The sequence below is a fragment of the Megalobrama amblycephala genome, linkage group LG16 (assembly GCF_018812025.1).
Source record: "Megalobrama amblycephala isolate DHTTF-2021 linkage group LG16, ASM1881202v1, whole genome shotgun sequence".
Classification (NCBI taxonomy): domain Eukaryota; kingdom Metazoa; phylum Chordata; class Actinopteri; order Cypriniformes; family Xenocyprididae; genus Megalobrama; species Megalobrama amblycephala.
This window is the reverse complement of record NC_063059.1, coordinates 40,137,853-40,158,017: the sequence shown is the minus strand read 5'-3', so window position 1 is coordinate 40,158,017 and position 20,165 is coordinate 40,137,853. Positions and strand designations below refer to the sequence as shown.

The 20,165-nt window shown below is 42.8% G+C and overlaps 2 protein-coding genes and 1 pseudogene across 4 annotated transcripts in view; all 3 read right to left on the bottom strand.

The window, feature by feature from the left end:
• LOC125248716 overlaps nt 1-20,165 on the bottom strand; it is a 551,526-nt pseudogene that overhangs the window by 96,654 nt on the left and 434,707 nt on the right.
• Nucleotides 1-20,165, bottom strand: part of LOC125248639 (gastrula zinc finger protein XlCGF52.1-like) — a 221,620-nt gene that overhangs the window by 166,885 nt on the left and 34,570 nt on the right. The window lies entirely within an intron of this gene.
• LOC125248684 lies at nt 793-6,076 on the bottom strand. Its single transcript, XM_048160802.1, has 3 exons — nt 5,304-6,076; nt 5,065-5,186; nt 793-3,124 (listed from the first exon to the last, which is right to left on the bottom strand). The coding sequence occupies exons 1-3, from the start codon at nt 5,494-5,496 to the stop codon at nt 2,615-2,617; spliced, it is 825 nt and encodes a 274-aa protein (XP_048016759.1). The 5' UTR covers nt 5,497-6,076; the 3' UTR covers nt 793-2,614.

Sequence of the window (20,165 nt, the reverse complement as noted above, 5' to 3'; positions counted from 1 at the left end):
CGTTGAAAAAAAAAAAACGCCAGCATTGTCTGGGATAGCTAGTTGTTACGTCATCATGCCACTTGTGGGTCCAAACTAGTGCGGCGTACGCGTACCGTGTTGTAAAAGCAGAATGATGTTGACACCGCAGTTGTACAGAGCCACGCCTCCTGTCACTCACTCAGAGCAGCGGCAGGCCTCGAGACTCTCTCTCGGTCCAGTGGAAGGGTTTTTGTTATATAACAACCGATATGACAACTTTAGCACATTTATCAGCTATACATTCATTCAGTGTTTCCCATTAATGACCCTGTACTGCCGCCACCGTTTCATAATGAACTGAACATTTAAAACATACTACGTTTTACAACGAGCTAAAATCGAAACCGTGATATGGCTTTGTGCCTATATAAAACAGCAAAAGACAGCGATTAATTATATATACACTCTGTCTGTGCTGCGTGTTTTAAAGAGAAGTGCGCACATCTGCGCAAGCGATCGGCTGGTGATCTGGTGATCAAAATAAAAGCTCAAGGATTTATCTTTTAAAAAGAAATCGTACAAAAGTATTGTAAAAAAGATGTTTGAACCCTTTTTAATGTCCAGGTACAAGTCAATGCTGTTTCTTTGTTCAATTTGCACACTGTACATGGGTTGAAGCTCTTAATTTTGAGTTTCCAGAGAGCACCAGATTGATGCATTTAACCTTAAAATTTTCAAAATTTTCAACAACAACAACAACAAAAGCTCCTTTCATGTCAGTAAAGCTGTTAATAGAAAATTAAATTGTCTTTGGACAAATATAGATTTGGACTAAGCCCCGAATGTTTACAATGTCTGGCTCCGCCCCTGATCATCCAATTTCTATTCAGCAGCCTGGTTATTACCATGGGAAAAGATAGGTCTCTCCCCATGATTTACGCATTGCAAGGAGTCCAATGTGAAAAAAACTGTTATTAACACCAACTTTCTCAAATTAATTCAAATATTTATTATTTGTAGTGTCATTATTGATGTCACGTACATTCACATCAGAAGAGACCAGAGCGACGAAAGTCATTATTTCTCGGCGAATTGGCCGAACAAAGCAAATTCACTGGCAGCGAAGCGAATTGGGCGGGCCAGAGCAAAAAAGAGAAGTTAAAAGTCAGTTAACCTTATGTAATGAGTTATGACGCGGTTCGGTGAAAACCAATTCTAATATATAGATTTACCAACGCCCCACGGTAACAGGCTAAATCAAACATTCCAATGAGCGAACAAAGTGAATAAAGCAAATTCAACAACGAAGCTTCTTCAACGACCTTGGCGACGTGTTCGCTTTGGTCTCTCCTGGTGTGAACGTACAGTGAGAGTCATGTTGGGGCACGGTTAGTGATCACCATGCCAGAAACCACGGTTAGTGAACCATGCCAGAATCCACCTGTGTACCATATCCCCGTACAGAACGGAGTGATCAGGGGTGTAGTGGTAAAATAAGAATTCTGTGATCACATTTTGTGCATAAACTATACTATGATGTGCATTTAGATCAATTGAGAAGTGGGTAAACTCTAATTCTGAAATTTCAGAGGTGGGTAAACAGTGTTTACTTGCGTTTAGCCTCCACTACAGCCCTGGGAGTGATTACACTGGTCAAACTCTTACACTGCTACACTGGTCTGGGGGCCACTCAGCGGGCAGGTTAACCGCCTCCATCCCACCATGCTACCGCTCCCTAGTCAGAGGGCCTTCTGTAAGGCTGTTAACACGCCCCCCTCCCCTCCCCCCAGAAGCCAGGGGCCCCATGGTAGGGGCCCTTGTAATCAGATGGCCCTCTAAAGGTACACTACACCCTCCTCCCTAGCCTAGGGCCTCCTAGAAGGGCCCTCATAATCAGAGGGCCCTCTAAAAGCCCCCAAAGCCCCCATCCTCCATATGGCCCCCTGGTAGCCAGAAGCCAGGACCATAATAGGAGGGCCTAAGAGGGCCTTCTAAAAGTAGGCTCCCATGCACCCATTTCCCTTTAAAGTTCCTATAGCAGGGCCGGGGGCCCCCTGAAAGCACCGACCTCCCCCCCACCACCACCAGCACCACCACCACAACCACCACAATTCAAGGGCCCTTGGCAGCCAAACGCCCTCCCTATAGGGTCAGGGGCCCTTGTAGGCAGAGGATCAAAGAATGTAGGCCCTCTAAAATAGACAAACGAAAATACATTGTTGATAAGCGTTGCAAATTGTTTTGGGCTAGGGGCCCCATGGGCCCCCTGCACCCCTAGGGCCCCTGGGCAGCGGCCCCGCTGGCCCGGTACGTAATCCGTCCCTGGTACAAGAACATATTAACTTCCTCAATGTTTAACAAAAACCATCTAGTGCAAAAAATCAATTTGATTGTCGATTAACAAGTACAAACAAAAAAAATATTAACTTCCTCAAAAAAATATATCCATAAATAAAAAAGACTGGCCTTACCAGCACTGTGTAGAGGAGAGGTAAATTGTTAAAAAGCAAAACACAGTGCAGAGGAGAGGTAGGTTGTTGAAATGAGTTAAAGCAAATACAGAAGTCTCAAAGTAAATAAAAGGAAAAATACAGTTGGCATTTACTGTAATGCATTTTTCTGGTGCAAAATATGAGCTTCTGAATGTGTCAGCTTATTTGTCAAAGTAGTGGTTATACCTCATAAGGAGGAGTCTCTCAAAGCGCTTGTCTCCTAACCTGTTCCTCCTTGGAGTGAGAACAAGGCTTCCCAGGCTGAATAGCCTCTCCACTGGAGCACTGGATGCTGGTGCTGTATTGTATTTTAAAGATAAGTTCTTAATTCTGGGGAAGTTGTCTAGGACCCCCATCTCTGACCCAGACTTCAGGTACTCCATCACCTCCCTGTCTGGGCCAAAAGATCCTGAATCCTGCTCTTCCTCAAACACAAAAAAGTCATCCTCACTACTGCTGGATGCTGGACTAATCTGTGGAGGCCTGACCTCATGCTCCTCATTGTGGGGGGCAGCCAGGGGTGAAGCACGACACTCTGTTATCAGCAGATTCTTTAGGGCCTCTCTCCTGGTCTCTTCCCTCAACCACCTCATCTTGAACTTTGGCAGAGTGACAGCAGCCAGGAGACCCTCCCTACTGTCCAAAACAGAAGCAAAGCGGGTTTTGATGGCCTGTAAGAAAGAGATTTCTAAAATTAGATATTTTTCTTAAAGAGGAAAAACATACCTTCCTGTGGAAGGAGTTGACATGTAAATGATGCAACAGGCATATTGACTATACCGGGTCTTCAGAAACACAGTACCAGTATACAATTCTTACATTCTCTAAGAGCCTATTTCAGTGTGAAATTTAGAAGACTGTGATAATGGAAGCATCTGTGATAGTGGAGGGATGTGCAATTGCAGTGGCGTAACTTAATAATGATGGGCCCCAGTGCAGGCTATTACGATGGGCCCCCTTGGCTGCACTGCCTGCACTGTCTGTAGTTACGCCCCTGTGTGGAATAATTTTAATGGTTTTCTCAAAATATTTCTAAACACTTTTGGTTGTTACTGCCATTTTTGAGAAAATACCGGGCGGGAAGAAACGGGAACATTTAGGGGTGTAGGCCTATAAATAGTCAACAATAAGCGGTAGAATGTGAATGACGTGTGATTTACAATTTCAAACTCAGCGCATTTAATTTGATGTTTCCAATGTTTCTGTCGATGTGTGCCCACACATCATAGAAGATCTGATGAACTGATAGATCACTAAATAAAATAATTCAATAAATACATATTTATAAGCATTTATCTCAAAATAACTATATAGACTTTAATAACTGAGAACTGGCAAAAACAAATCAGATCGCAAATGCTAGGCCTATCTCATGAAACGAAAAGGTGAGTCCTTATAATTTCTATAGCCTATAGGATACTTTTTTCTTAGAAGTGAATTGTGACAACATGCCCCAAAGGTGAGGCGCATTAAGATTAACATGACCAAATGACAGCTTAAAATGTTACCTTATATAATAAAAAAATATCTAAACTAAAACATTATGTCCAAAAAATTAATTAATACAAAAATAATAAAAAATGGCATTTTTAATCATTAAAAATAGCCTATACAATGTTTTGAGTTTGATAGCAAACACATCATACAGCTAGGCTATACAGCGTAGGCTAGTTAAAAATATAATAATTCATAATTTCTGAAGATTGACTGTGAGTCATTAGTCGCCCTTTTCTCATGGTTTCTCAAAAGAATTTATAAAATTAGGCTATAGAATAGGCTATAATAGCACCCCATCTGCACAACTGGGATTTGCTGGTTAGCATTAAATAACAGTCTCAACTGTTAAATAAGATTAAATAATATCAGATTTGTCTTATTTTAAATAAACACAAAAAAAAAACAGAGATGGAAAAAAATAACTTTAGAAATTTACTTTTGCGTTGTAAATGTTCAGTGATATCTGTGTTACTTACTCCGCGTTAGGTTGTGCACCGCGCTCCCCTAGCCTATACGGTGCTATTCTTCATTTAATCGAGAGTCTGGTGGTTGAAAGTTTACGGCAACATTAATTCAATGTGAGAAAACAATTCTAAAGAAAGAGCAAGAAGGTTCACTCGGAGTGCACAGGACAAGGCTTGAGCTCGCACACGTATGTGAGCGAGAGCATGAGCCGTGAGACCATTATGAGAACGCATGCACGTCATTGTGAATTGCCTAGTGAAAGATATCCGCCTGAGAGAAAACAGAGAAATTTGCGCTCTACTCTCGTGTTACAATTATGTTCTCTCACATTTGTCATCAAAATAACGCAATAGAAACGGCCTCAAATTAATAAAACGAGAAGAACGTCATTTAAATCGGTTTTATTATTATGGGTTAAAAATGAATGTATAATATAGCATCCTGACGAGACACTTCATCGCCAGGGGCCCACTTGCGATGTGGGCAGGGCCCGGGTGCGCAGCGGGCCCCCCGCCGCACGGGCCCCAGTGCGGCTGCACTGCCTGCACTGTCTGTAGTTACGCCCCTGTGCAATTGTGCATATGACAGGCTTCTCTCATATCACACAAAGTTACAGTCAGTAAGTCTTAAATACACACTCACAGCCTACCTGCACTATGACATCAGGCAGATTTGCCATCATCTCGGAGAGGCCGGGACGCAATGCCAAGGTCTTTAACATCAGAGACTCCAGTGTCGGTAATAGATTGCCATAATAACAATCATTTTCCCCTGGAATGAATGAATATGAATCAATGAATGAATTACTTGTTTGATTCAAATGTTTAACATTCAAAAAAAGGAAAGGCAAGAAGCCACAGGTTTACATTAACCTATACTTTATCTCACCTTGTAAACGGTCCAAAGCTTTTGTAAGCGGTTTTGTGACTGTGCAATACTCTACAAGGAATTTGTACTCTCGCTCGGAAAAGGCTCGTACACCTAACTGACTGCAGAGAGTTGTCAACTGTGGTCTGGATATCTCAGTTATTCGTGCAACTGCATTGTGGAAAGAGTTCCATCTCGTCACTGTAGGCACCATGAGTTTTTTTCCACAAAGGCTTTCCACTAGCTCTGCAGCTACTGTAGACCGGCTGGCCTTAGTCCAGAGGGCAGAGCACTTTGCAGTGGCACTTCTGTAAATTGTTTTGTTTGTCACTGTCAACCATTTTTCAATATCAACAGTTGATATCAAATTAAGTGTGTGCGAGGCACATCTTAAGTGAGGGGGGAGAGTAAAGTGTCCTGGGTCTTCTTGTTCCGTGGAGAGCACTTCTTGTACATCGGTAAATGACACTTCTTCATCCTCCCCTGATCCCTCGTCCTCTGAATCGGATGCTGCTGCTGCTGCTGCTGCTGGCTTGGGCTCATACTCCCTGAATGTGAGAAGTGCAAGAAGAAAAAAAAACTATAATGTGTGGCCTATTCAATTCAAATTTTATTTTTGTTATAATTGTGATTTTATAATGTTTAGATATGAATCCAACTGAATCCAACTTGTGAAAAGATATCTTTCAGGTAGTCAAATAGCAAATAGCATATAGTGGAGCTCTATAGCCATCTAGTGGTTAAAGTGATTTTTTTTTTTTTTTTTTAAAACTGCATTTTCCAAAAAATGGGCATAAATGTTACATTAAACCATTTAAAATGATTCATGTTACCCCCATGAATGAAAGTTAGAAATCTGGGTCTTTTATAAAGTGAATTTTACATCAAATGCTGTTTTTTTGTAAAAAGCTTATTTAAATATTTATTTATTTATAGAAATTTAAAAGATATCATAAATTCTCCAAAAACTGCACACATGTTGAGTAAAGACATTAACAAACAGAATAAAATTACATTTGTAAAAAAAAAAAAAAAAAAAAAAACTATTATCTTGTTACAAAATTAAATGTTATTGTCTGGGGTCTCTGGAGACCCCAAAAAACACGAGTGTAGACATAAAGACCATCAGAGGGTTAATGCAATCAAATTAAACAATTCATTAACTTATACATTTGCAAATAAGTACAAGTAAGTAAACTATTATTCAACTGACCTGAAAGCCTTAACAAAATTCGATCCATTGTCTGTGACTGTTGCTGTGACCTTCTCTGACAGTCCATAAGATGAGTGAACCTGCTCAATTTCAGTGGCCACAATGTCATATGTGTGTCGTCCTTTGATTCTTTTGCAGGCAAGGGCTGCTTTTTCACGATGGAAGTTGCTTGGATCAATCCAATGGGGTCATGCCTATATAGCTTTTGTTGTGACAAGTCCAGATGTCAGCGGTCGTTGACACATACTCAGTGCTCTCAAACGTTTTCTTCAGCTCACTTTCCATCATGGCGTAACATTTATCTAGGTACATTGCGAAGGTTTTCCTGTCGGAAAACGGCTGGTCTGTCCCTGCTATCGGTATTTTGCAGAGTATCTTTCTAAAAGACAGCGATTCGACGGTAGAAAGAGGTAACATTTCTTCTACTACGTACGAGGCAACAAGCTTATTTATCTCGGATTTTGATGTTGGTAGTACTTTATGTTCAAATGAAAGTTTTTGCTGCTTGTGGGGCTGCTCGTTCATGTCACTCTGTCGCTTCGCAACGAGCTTGATGTGTCCGTGCTGTCGCTGCAGGTGCTTCTTCAAGTTGGAGGTAGAGTTACAAGCGGTGGAGAGCAGCTTTCTCCCCGGGCAGAGTGTGCACTTCACCGTCAAGTTATTTTCCTTCCGTTGAACATATTCAAAATAATGACTGAATCTCCACCCGTCGAAACTAGCTTTTTGTTGCTGGGAACCTTCCTCTGAAACAGAGCTTGCCGTTGTTGACGCTTCCATTTTTCCCCATCTGTCTTTGAGGGTGCCGCTCTGCTGCTGGCTGCCGGGTGTCGACCAATCGGTGATGGTAAATGATACCTCGTGCCAAACCCAGACCAATCACTGTTCCATTCACGCCCTCCTCCCCTTCCCTTCTGTTCTCTGTGTTGTGTGCCTTGTGTGTGATGAAGGTGCTACTGGTAAATGTAACGCAAGTAACTAGCTCGGGAAAACTGTAATAATATTACCATTTTCAGACGAGTAATGCCTTACACTACCAGTTACTGAAAAAAGTAATATTATTACAGTAACGCTTTGTAACGCGTTACACCCAACACTGGTCGTAAGGTCTCCATTTCCTGTGAAACTCTTTCCACACTGAGGGCAGGTGTGCAGTTTTTTCGCATTTGTTCTTTGAGTTTTAAAGTTATGATGTTCCTCCTCTACTTCATTCAGTTCTTCTCTTTGCTGTTTCATTTCCACCTGGTCTAAAACACACATCAAGTGTCACTTTCATTGAAAATAAAAAAGTCATTCAAAAAAGAAGATTTAATAAATGTTTTAATGTACCTTTATGTATAAACAATGGTTGATGGGGAAGGAGTCAATTAGGCCATGTTCATGTATGTGCACATTAGCACATTAGCGGATAATGAACGTATTAAGCTCCTCATCAAGAGCAATCACACTTCATACACATCTCAGAATTACTCAGAAGATAACTGACATATTGTCCTCTTGTAATCTGCAAATTGGTGAGTATGTACTTTGCTGGCTTAAGCCGCTGATTATTGTCAAATTCACTTGATATTTGTGAAGATTCACTCACATTATAGACGTCAAATAATATAGATTTTAGTATAAATTCTTGCACTTAAAGGTGCCCTCGAATGAAAAATTGAATTTATCTTGGCATAGTTGAATAACAAGAGTTCAGTACATGGAAAAGACATACATTGAGTTTCAAACCCCATTGCTTCCTCTTTCTTATGTAAATCTCATTTGTTTAAAAGACTTCCGGAAAACACGCAGATCTCAACATAACACAGACTGTTACGTAACAGTCGGGGTGTACGCCCCCAATATTTGCATATATGCCAACCCATGTTCAAGCATTAGACAAGGAAAGGCAGTATTAATGGCTGGATCTGTGCACAGACAAGGTAAGCAAGCAAGAACAACAGCGAAAAATGGCAGATGGAGCAATAATAACTGACATGATCCATGATAACATGATATTTTTAGTGATATTTGTAAACTGTCTTTCTAAATGTTTCGTTAGCATGTTGCTAATGTACTGTTAAATGTGGTTAAAGTTACCATCGTTTATTACTGTATTCACAGAGACAAGAGAGCCGTCGCTATTTTCATTTTTAAACACTTGCAGTCTGTATAATTCATAAACACAACTTAATTCTTTATAAATCTCTCCAACAGTGTGTAATGTTAGCTTTAGCCACAGAGCATAGCCTCAAACTCATAGAGAATCAAATGTGATTAAATGTCATGTTAATCAAAATAAATACTTTACTCACATGATTCGATGTATGCACACAGCATGCATGACGAACATCTTGTAAGATCCATTTGAGGGTTATATTAGCTGTGTGAACTTTGTAAATGCGCTGTAATATAGTCGAGAGCTCGTGAGGCAGGGGGCACGCGATTTAAAGGGGCGGCGACTGAAAAAATCAGTGCATAGTTAATGATGCCCCAAAATAGGCAGTTAAAAAAATTAATTTAAAAAAATCTATTGGGAATTTTGAACTTAAACTTCACAGACACATTCAGGAGACACCTTAGACTTATATTACATCTTGTGAAAAAGAATTCTTGGGCACCTTTAATATAAATTCTTCGCCCTGAGATATGGTGAAGAAAACGAGGTTGTTTTTCATCTATCACAACATAATTTAAAAACAGAAGTCTTGATGCATCGTCTGCTTCACATTTTTTTCACACTGTTTTAAAATGGCATGTCAAATGATGTCAAGCTTCAACTTTTAATAACACATCTACACACACTGCACTCTTTTCCATTTTGTTAGAATTTGTAAAGTATAAACATATTCCTTCCTTTAGTTTTAAAGCCCTCATTATCTGTTCCAGCCGTAGGTGGGATGCACCATCCATAGACATAATAAATACATGGGCATGTACAGTATGTCTACGCAATTGTAAGTCTGCAGGTTTCGATAAACCATTATTGAGTCAAAGCGCTACAGTAATAATAAAGATGTTCAGAGAAATGGATAGTGTGATTAGTAACTGCACAGTTAACAATGTGACCTTGTAAATGTATACTTTTTAGGTAAAATGAAAAATGCAATAAATGCAGACTATTGAAGTTATTGATGCACTTAAAATTATTGTTATTGTTTTGGCACCCCCTCTGAACTGTTAAGCCCCTCTTAGCACCGCAAGAAAAAAATCCTGGAGTCAACACTGCATATACTGCTTATTAATTCACATCTACCAAAGCAGTCAATAATGAAGAATCAAGAATGGACACCAACCTATTTGTTCCTCCGTATCTTCATCTTTTATTCTGGATGGTTCTGGATCACTCATGTCTTCAATCTCCTCTTTAATAAACTCCATCTTCCCACAGATTTCAGCTGCTACACCTGGAGTTTGTCCTTCTCTTGTAGGATGATGTGAATATTCCCAGTATTTATTGGTGAATTGTTGTGGGAGGAGCTTCACTGCAGGTGTGAACTGTGATCACTGTGTTTCTGTTCAATCTGCATTTAAAAAGTACAGGACCATCATGTTTAACTGAGCTGCTGAAAAGCCAATAGTTACATGTTTTCACCTCATTCATTATGGTGATGTCTGAGATCTTCTGTAAATTGGTACATTAAGCACATTTTATTGGTGTCAACAGGCTGAAACAAACTACAGGATCGTCACCTTTGAAAGTTCTTGTCAAACTAATTTAAAGTAAATCTTAATCTGGTAGGATGCAGTCAACTTTTAATAAAACAGACAAATAGAATGTATTATATACAATAAAATATTGTATCACATTCACAATAGTAAATCACAAAATAAAACTACATCACCAGTGAATTCATTCACATTTAAATTATAGCCAATATGTGACTGTGTGTGATTTATCTGTTAGTTCCGCTGTCAATTCTAAATTAATGTTTTACAGTCACTCCATGGTCTTCTGTAAATATGTTGCATAATTTAAATTATCCTGCAATAAAATACTAGACATTTACTGTCATTTATCTAATTATGGCTACTGTTATTTTACTGTTATTATGAAGACTGCTGTTCATATTGCTGGCAGAGGTTTGACGAATGCATATATTATTGCAGTTTGTTTTGATTTAGCCTATCCTTTAATAAAGGATAATGTTACTCTTTCATGTGTACATGCATTTTATTTGGCATTGGTAGCAGTTCATCTTCCCAAATTCTAGTTCTCCTTCACTGGATGTAACTATGTAGTGTATGAGAAAGGTAGGAGACCCACAATGTTTTTGAAATTTTTTTAGTTGTATTTTTTATTTTGCGATCATCACTTGTCAGCTTGGAGCTTTGGAAAGAAAAAAAAAATAACGATGATTAATACATTGTGTTACAGTCATGGTTCAGTGCGAATATGAGCCTTTTCAAATGTTAAAATCAGTACAGATAATAAAATATGTCAGCAGACACTATTCACCTAATTTGTACATTTTTTTCACCAATCAAGTCACTTACCAGCCTGCAAAATGTTCTTGTACTTAATCTTGACTTGCTGCTAAGTCCTATTTTGGCCAGACAGGTTTGTTCTTTAAGAAGGATAGATAGATAAGAGAGATAAAATAGATAAACAATTAGATAAAAACAGATCAAATTATAGATAGAAAAAACCTAAATAAAAAAATGAGTAGATAGAGGAGACAGATTAAATAGACAGATAAAATAAACTACATAGATAAAATAGATGTGCATATAGTGGATAAGTGTTCACAATTAATCTTCATGATACATATATTGAGTAACATGCATGTCCACTGGTCACATTTAAGGCAAAGTGTACAACTGTTAATTTGTAATTCCTTGAATTGTAATTACGATGGTTTCAGTGGTGCACTGGTTATTTGGAGCATATTATTATCTTATACCTATTATTGTTGTTCAGTTTGGTACACTGTAACTGCCTATTTTGGGGGTGGTATTAAAAATGCTCTGATTTGGGGTGTGTACACCTTTAAATGCTCGTGCTCCCCGCCCCAAGCTCGTGACTGCATAATACATTGCATAAACAATACGATACATTCACACAGCAAATATAACTCTCAAAATGGATCTTTAAAAACTGTTCATGATGCAGCATATCAGATCATGTTGTTACAATATGTACCAGTCGGAGACAGAAGATAACAGTTCAGGTAGTTTATTGGACACAAGCAGAGGTTACAGGGACAACAGGTGAGTAGATGGTGGTTGTAGAAGTGAATGATGAATGAATGAGAGATAATACTGTCCTTTGTGGTTTGCAGGTTGGAGGCAGTAGCAGACTGGAGACAATGCTGGCGGATGACACTCACACACAGACTTGGAGTACAGGAGGTTGTACGGAGACACAGGAGACAGGTAAGTCGCAATGGAAGTCCTTGAGGTAAGCATAGAAGTAAGTTCCTTGATGCAAATGAGACCGGACAATGTGACTGTGTGTGTGAGTGTCTTTAAGTAGTGCTGGTGATGAGTGCGCTGATGAGATGCAGGTGGCGGTGATTATTACTCAGGGGAAGGTGTGCGCTGTGATTGGTGGATGCTGGAGCAGGGGCGGATCAACCGGGGTGGCACGGGGTGGCAACTGCCACCCTAAGAAAAAGCTTTGCCACCCCATTTGCCACCCCAAAATTATCAGAGAATAAAATATAAATGTTAGCAGTGTTTCAAGTACTACTGCTTTTCAGCAGCAGCGCTTCAATGTGATGACATAAAAAAGACAGCATATTGCAAAATAATGGCAAGAAAACACGTCTTTCAATAAGCTGCATGACGGTTCATTAATAAATGACTCTTATGAACCGGTTCTTTGGGAGTAAAAAACACAGCGAAGCCAAGTTCACTCATGAATTGTTTTTCATTTGTTCGCGAATCGGAAAATTACTGCTTCTCGGCTAACTCAGAAGTCCTCGAATTTTCGTAATTTTTTGCGAGCTGATTCACCGACCGCCCGCTCCACTTTCATCATGGATAAAGGTCTTTTTGCCATCCGACGAAACAATAACATGAAATCAATAAGATACCGATCACAGAAACTAGTTAGGTAAGAATCTAAACGTATTTTAGCTTTTCTCGATTGCTACACATTATAAGTGATTCAGCTTGGCCCAGTTTCCCAAACCATCAGTTCTCAAAACAAAGACACATTTCTCAAAATGTTTAACAATGACTATATTAGGTAGCAAAACTGATGACACACACCAGTCAAAATCTGAGAGAGCTGAATGAATAATTTACAGGGGTTTTAAACTTACACAGTACCAGTACTTTAGATGAGGGAAATGTCACTATGTACAGTAAACTGTAGCACAGTGTACACCCTCAAACTTGTGATTGTCAACTTTCTCTGTAGCCATTCGTTATACTGTATTTTGCAGAACTGAGAAATGACTGTCTTGTGTCAGAAGACCAATACACTGCTATAGTACCTTATTGTCACAGACACGTCAGGTTCCACCTCACTCCCTTACCCACGCACTCAATCACCGGCATACTAATCATCGCCACCTGCACCTCATCAGCACCTCATCAGCACCAGCATAAAACCTCCACACTCACACACACTCACTGTCCGGTCTCGTTTGCACTACAATGAAACGTATGCTTACCTCAAGGACTCCAAACGCTATACTTACCTGCTCCAGTCATCTCCATCGTCTCCTGTTCTCCTCGTGTGCCTACCTGCCTGTGTGTGTGAGTGTCTCTGCCATCATTCTCCAACGTCTGCTTCCATCTTCATCTGAAACACAACACAAGGACAGTATCACCCTCTTATCTGCATTCAAGAACTGCTTATTCATCACTCCCTTACCTGTTGCTCTGCTGTGTTATAAATAAAACCACTATTGTTACTTTTACATCTGCCTCCGGTGTCTCCATTGTAACAGAAGACCGGACCATAACAACAGTCACAGCATGAGCACCACGGACCCGTTCCAGGAGCTCGTGGACGCATTCCGTCGAGCACTCACACCACCACCATCTTCACCGCCATCCACCAACGCTGCAGCTTCCGCACCCACCATCACCGCTCCTTCTCCAGCGTTCACCGCCAGTCCCATGGCCAAACCGGCGCCCTACTCTGGATCGGCGGAGGAATGCAGCGGATTCCTTCTCCAATGTGAACTGGTCCTGGAGATGCAGCCGCACCTCTACCCCACCGACACGGCTAAAATTGCGTTCATCATCTCTCAACTGCAAGGTAAGGCCCTTCAATGGGCAGATTCTCTGTGGACCCAGAAAGGCGCTGTTGTGAAATCATATTCGGCGTTCGTCTCTCACTTCCGTGAGGTCTTCGGCAAACCTCTGGCAGATTCTTCGACCGGTGAGAAACTTTACAATCTAAAACAAGGAAATAACTCTGTTAACGAATACGCCTTGCAGTTCAGAACGCTAGCCGCCACCAGCGGATGGAATGAACAAGCCCTCATCACCACCTTTCGTCAAGGATTGGAGCCTAATGTGCGGTTGCATCTCGCTGCATACGAGGACTCCATAGGACTCGAACGCTTCATTCAACTCGCCATCCGCGTGGGTTCTCGTATGCAGTCGTGTCTCCACGAGCACCAGGGCCAGCCACTCTCCAACATCCTCCTCCGTCGATCCGAACCCGTCAGCTCCCCAGAACCAGCATGTGAACCCATGCAAGTCGATCATTCCTGTCTCACTCCTGCTGAAAGACAGAGAAGGCTGACCCTGAATTTGTGTTTATATTGTGGATCTCCGGGGCATGTCATCTCCACATCCCCTACTCGTCCTCCTTGACCGGTGGTGAGTGCAATCATTCCCTCCATCCAAAAAATGAAACCACTCACTACTATTGTAAACCTTACTGCTGCTAATGCCTCTATTCCAGTGGTGGCGCTCCTCGATTCAGGGTCAGCAGGAAACTTCATCTCCGGCGCCCTCTGTCGACAGCTCAAGCTCCAAACCTCCCCGTCTCCGCTTAACTATCAAATCCACTCCATCACTGGCAAACCCCTGAGCCGTAAGACGGTCCGTCGCTGCGTGGGTCCCCTGCAACTAAGAGTCGGAGTACTTCATATGGAGAACATCCATCTGCTGGTTCTGGAGAAATCCACCGCTGACGTGGTTCTAGGGCGCCCATGGCTTGAACAGCACAGCCCCACCATCTCCTGGCGCACGGGCGAAGTCCTGAAGTGGGGCGACCACTGTTTCTTCGACTGCTTCCCAGTGCTTCCTGTTCCGAAACTCTCCACTCTACAAGACTCTCTCCATCAACGCCACGTCCATCGAAAGTCCTGTAGAGAAGCGTTCCGTGGATGTTCCACCTGATTACGCCCCCTTCAGTGACGTCTTCTGCCCGCAACGCGCCTCCAAGCTACCTCCACACCGGCCATGGGACTGTGCCATCGATCTGTTACCGGGTGAGCCAGTGCCCAGGGGACGCATTTACCCCCTGTCATTACCGGAGGAGAAGGCCATCGAGGAATATATTGAAGAGGCCCTTAACCAAGGTTACATCCGCCCGTCTACTTCCCCTGCTGCTTCAAGCTTCTTCTTTGTGGCTAAGAAGGATGGAGGCTTGCGGCCCTGCATCGATTACCGTGCCCTGAACAAGATCACCATCAAGTTCCGCTACCCACTTCCCCTCGTCCCAGCGGCCCTGGAACATCTCCGTGGTGCCACTGTGTTCACTAAGTTGGACCTCCGCAGTGCGTATAACCTCATCCGGATACGTGAGGGGGACGAGTGGAAGACCGCCTTCGTCACGCCCACCGGCCACAACGAATACCTCGTCATGCCGTATGGCCTGGTCAACGCCCCCTCCGTATTCCAGGATTTCATACACGAGGTGCTCCGGGAGTTCCTCCACAAGTTCATGCTGGTATATATAGATGACATCCTCATTTACTCCCGGAGCTTGGCCGAACATCGCCACCACGTTGCGGAGGTCCTCCAACGCTTACGGCAATACCACCTGTTTCTCAAAGCTGAAAAGTGCTCCTTTCACCAGTCCTCTGTCCAGTTCCTGGGATACGTGATTGACCACAGTGGCATCCGGATGGACGAGGGGAAGGTTTCCGCAATCCAGACCTGGCCCACTCCTACAACCATTAAAGAACTCCAACGCTTCCTCGGATTTTCCAATTTCTACCGTCGCTTCATCAAGAATTACAATACCATAGTCAGCCCTCTCACCAATCTACTACGTCACCAGCCCAAGTCTCTGTCCTGGTCCCAACAAGCCACCAACGCCTTTGAGACCCTCAAGAGAGCCTTCACCACCGCTCCCCTCCTCGTCCACCCTAACCCGCACTTACCTTTCGTTGTGGAGGTGGATGCCTCCACCACCGGAGTGGGAGCGGTCCTTTCGCAGCAGCAGGGGACACCAAGTAGACTCCATCCATGTGCCTTCTTCTCCCGCAAGCTCAACCCGGCGGAGGTCAATTACGACATCGGTGACCGCGAACTCCTGGCCGTCAAGCTTGCCCTGGAAGAGTGGAGGCATTGGTTGGAGGGGGCTAACCATCCATTTCAAGTCCTTACAGATCACAAGAACCTCGAATATCTGAAGGCTGCTAAAAGACTCAACCCTCGCCAAGCTCGCTGGGCCATGTTCTTTTATAGATTCAATTTCTCCATCTCCTACCGTCCAGGTTCAAAAAACACGAAAGCAGATGCTCTGTCTCGTCTCCATGCTCCAGAAGAGAAAGCTGAAACACCAGAAACCCTCCTACCTGAATTGATCCTCGTTTGCCCCATCCAGTGGTCAGAAGAGACCTTGCCCTCCTCCAATGCCTCCTCACGCACTCCGCCGGGTTGCCCCCAAGGCTTGCAATACGTCACACGGGCACGTCGCACTCCACTTCTGCACAACGCGCACTCTTCACTTGGCACTGGCCACCCGGGGGTCAATGAGACCCTCTCGTTGCTCAAACAACGCTTCTGGTGGCCCAACATGGCCAACGACGTCAGAAGATACGTGCAGGGCTGCAGGGAGTGCGCCATTTCCAAGAGCCCACGCCATCTTCCCACTGGCAAGCTCAATCCTCTGCCCGTTCCTGAGAGACCCTGGTCACACCTGGGAGTGGACTTCGTCACCGATCTCCCCGAGTCTGATGGTCGCACATGCATCCTGGTAGTTGTAGATCGCTTCTCTAAATCCTGCCGTCTGATCCCCCTGGAGGGTCTACCTACCGCCATGACCACAGCCGAACTGATGTTTAACCATGTCTTTCGTCATTATGGAATCCCCGAAGACATTGTTTCTGACAGAGGGCCCCAGTTTATCTCCCATGTCTGGAAGGTGTTCTTCTCCCTCCTGGGTGTGACCGTCAGCCTGTCATCTGGATACCATCCTCAGTCGAACGGGCAGACGGAAAGGAAGATCCAGGAGATAGGCCGCTTCCTGCGTACCTTCTGTCACGGCCACCAGAACTCCTGGAACCAGTACCTGGGTTGGGCCGAGTACGCACAAAACTCCCTCCGACAAGCCACTACAGGACTAACACTGTTTCAGTGCGTACTCGGTTACCAACCCCCGCTGTTCCCCTGGGATGGGGAACCCTCCAACGTTCCGGCAGTCGACTACTGGTTCCGGGAGAGCGAGAGGGTTTGGGACTCGGCTCATCACCAACTGCAGAGAGCCCTGCGCAGACGCAAGATGACAGCCGACCTTCGGCGCTCTGACGCTCCTATCTACCACCCGGGGCAGAAGGTCTGGCTGTCCACCAGGGACATCAGGATGCGTCTGCCCTGCAAGAAGCTGAGTCCCCACTTCATTGGCCCGTTCACCATCATCCGACAGATCAACCCCGTCACCTACCATCTCCAACTCCCTGCACAGTACAAAAGAATTCATCCCACATTCCATGTCTCACTTCTAAAGCCTCACCACCCTTCTGTTCTTCCCTCCACAGAACCTGACGTGGCAGCCATCGAGCCCCCCCTTCCACTCATCCTGGAGGACGGCACTGCCTACGTGGTTCGCGAGATTGTGGATTCCCGGCGCCGTGGTGGTCAATTGGAATATCTGGTTGACTGGGAAGGCTATGGCCCCGAGGAACGCTCATGGGTCCCCAAGAATGATATCCTTGATCCTAATCTGTTACAGACTTTCCACACCAACCATCCGGACAGACCTGCCCCACGCCCTAGAGGACGACCACCACGACGTCGGGGTCCTCGGCCCTCAGGAGCGGGCCGTGGGAGGGGGGGTACTGTCACAGACATGTCAGGTTCCACCTCACTCCCTTACCCACGCACTCAATCACCGGCATACTAATCATCGCCACCTGCACCTCATCAGCACCTCATCAGCACCAGCATAAAACCTCCACACTCACACACACTCACTGTCCGGTCTCGTTTGCACTACAATGAAACGTATGCTTACCTCAAGGACTCCAAACGCTATACTTACCTGCTCCAGTCATCTCCATCGTCTCCTGTTCTCCTCGTGTGCCTACCTGCCTGTGTGTGTGAGTGTCTCCGCCATCATTCTCCAACGTCTGCTTCCATCTTCATCTGAAACACAACACAAGGACAGTATCACCCTCTTATCTGCATTCAAGAACTGCTTATTCATCACTCCCTTACCTGTTGCTCTGCTGTGTTATCAATAAAACCACTATTGTTACTTTTACATCTGCCTCCGGTGTCTCCATTTTAACACTTATATACTGTAATAAAATTTGGCCAAATGTGCAGAGGATGCTGAATGTAGTTTTACTGTAATTGACAGTATACTGTATTGTGGTGCATACCAAGTTCACATATATCTACTGCCAGATCACTTTGTAAAATGAAAAAAAGAAAGAAAAAAAATCACTGCTGTATTTTACTGTATCTGTAAATGTATTTTTGTATAGTGTAGTAGACAGTGAACTGCAAAATAATTCCTGAATCCCAGTAAGAGGTATTTTTGTTACAGTGTTATATGAATTGATCTCATTAGTGTTGACTGGGCAGTGCAGTAGTCTGTGTATCTGTTAAGTTTTGTGTGTCATCTGAGGCCAAAGTTTGATTTTGTCAGACAAGAATAAGTTTTTGACTAAAACATTTTATTTTGACCTGGAAGTTTGAGGTTTGTTGCATAGTTTTGAGACTGTGTTTATAGTTGTGAGAAAATGTTGAATTGTTTAATTTCAACTAGATTAAAAGTTTGAAAGACAAATTTATGCTGGCTTGTCATAAAGCCAACTTAAAGTCTTGTTTAAAAACATAAATAGTTTGGTCAGTTAGGCCAGAATATAGATGTTCTGGGTGATTGCTAAAGTGTTGCTAGGTGGTTGCTAGGAGATTCTGGGTGGTTGCTAGGCTCTTGCTGCAATTGCTGGGGTGTTGCTAGAGTATGTAGTTGATAGGGTGTTCTGGGTGAACACACACCGACATTCCCACCTCTGTTAATAACAGAAACTCAAAAATTGTTTGCAAAAAACAAGTTTTTGTTGTTCTTTAACTTGCACTAAAACATGTTATTTATGCCATCGAAGTAACCTGTGTAATATTAATAAAACTGCTCATTTCCTTTAGTGATACAAGGTCAGACTCATTTTAAATCTGTTGATGTTTTTCATATAGTGCCTTTACTTGGTGCCATGATGGATATTGAAATCTTGTTATTTATTTTGGTAATGCAATGTTTGTGAACACAATTGTGTATGTCAGGCCATAAATCTCCAAAAACTTTGCATGGGTGCTTGCTTTGGTGTTGCCACCCCTCATAGACCTCATGCCACCCCTTTGCCACCCTATAAATAATTTTCTAGATCCGCCCCTGTGCTGGAGCCTGGCATGTCTGTGACACACGTAAGTATGGCATGTATTTTGTGGATGCTAACATTTGATTCTGAATGATTTTGAAAGCGTGCTGCACGGCTAAAGCTACACACTGTTGGAGAAACTCAATAAAAATGAAGATGCGTTTATGAATTATACGGACTACAAGCTTTTTTGGGTTAAAAATGAAATAACGACATGGCTCTGGTCTCCATGCATACAGTAAGAGACAATGGTAACTCTAACCACATTTAATAGTACATTATCAACATACTAACGAAACATTTAGAAAGAAAATTTACAAATATCACTAAATATATCATGATATCATGGATCATGAAGTTATTATGGATCCATCTGCCATTTTCGCTAGTGTCAATGCTTGTTTGCTTCACAATACCTGCAGTACTTCTGATGATTCGGCTGTGCAGCTCCACAATGTTAATACTGCCTTGAACATGGGCTGGTATATGCAAAAGTTGGGGGAGTACATATTAATGATCCCGACTGTTGCATCACAATCGGTGTTATGTTGAGATTCATCTGTTTTTCAGTGGTCTTTTGCACAAATAAAATTTAGAAGGATGAATCAATGGTGTTTGAGACTCAATGTATGTCATTTCCATGTACAGAACTCTGATTATTTAACTATGTCGAGGTAAATTCAATTTTCAATTCTAGGGCACCTTTAAGCCCATTCTTTTTCTATCTGTTTCAGTTAAGACATGTACTTTATTGTGCTTTTTGTCCAGAAAAAAAAAAACGACAAATAAGGCACCATTATATGTATTATGTCTATATTCAAAATGCATATTGCCCTGTATCAATGTACAATGGCTGTTTGTATAATATAAAACAAAAAAGACAGAAATAACAGTACCACCATTAACAGAGTTGCTGAAAAGCAGCCTTGTCTCATTCCACTATACATTTCC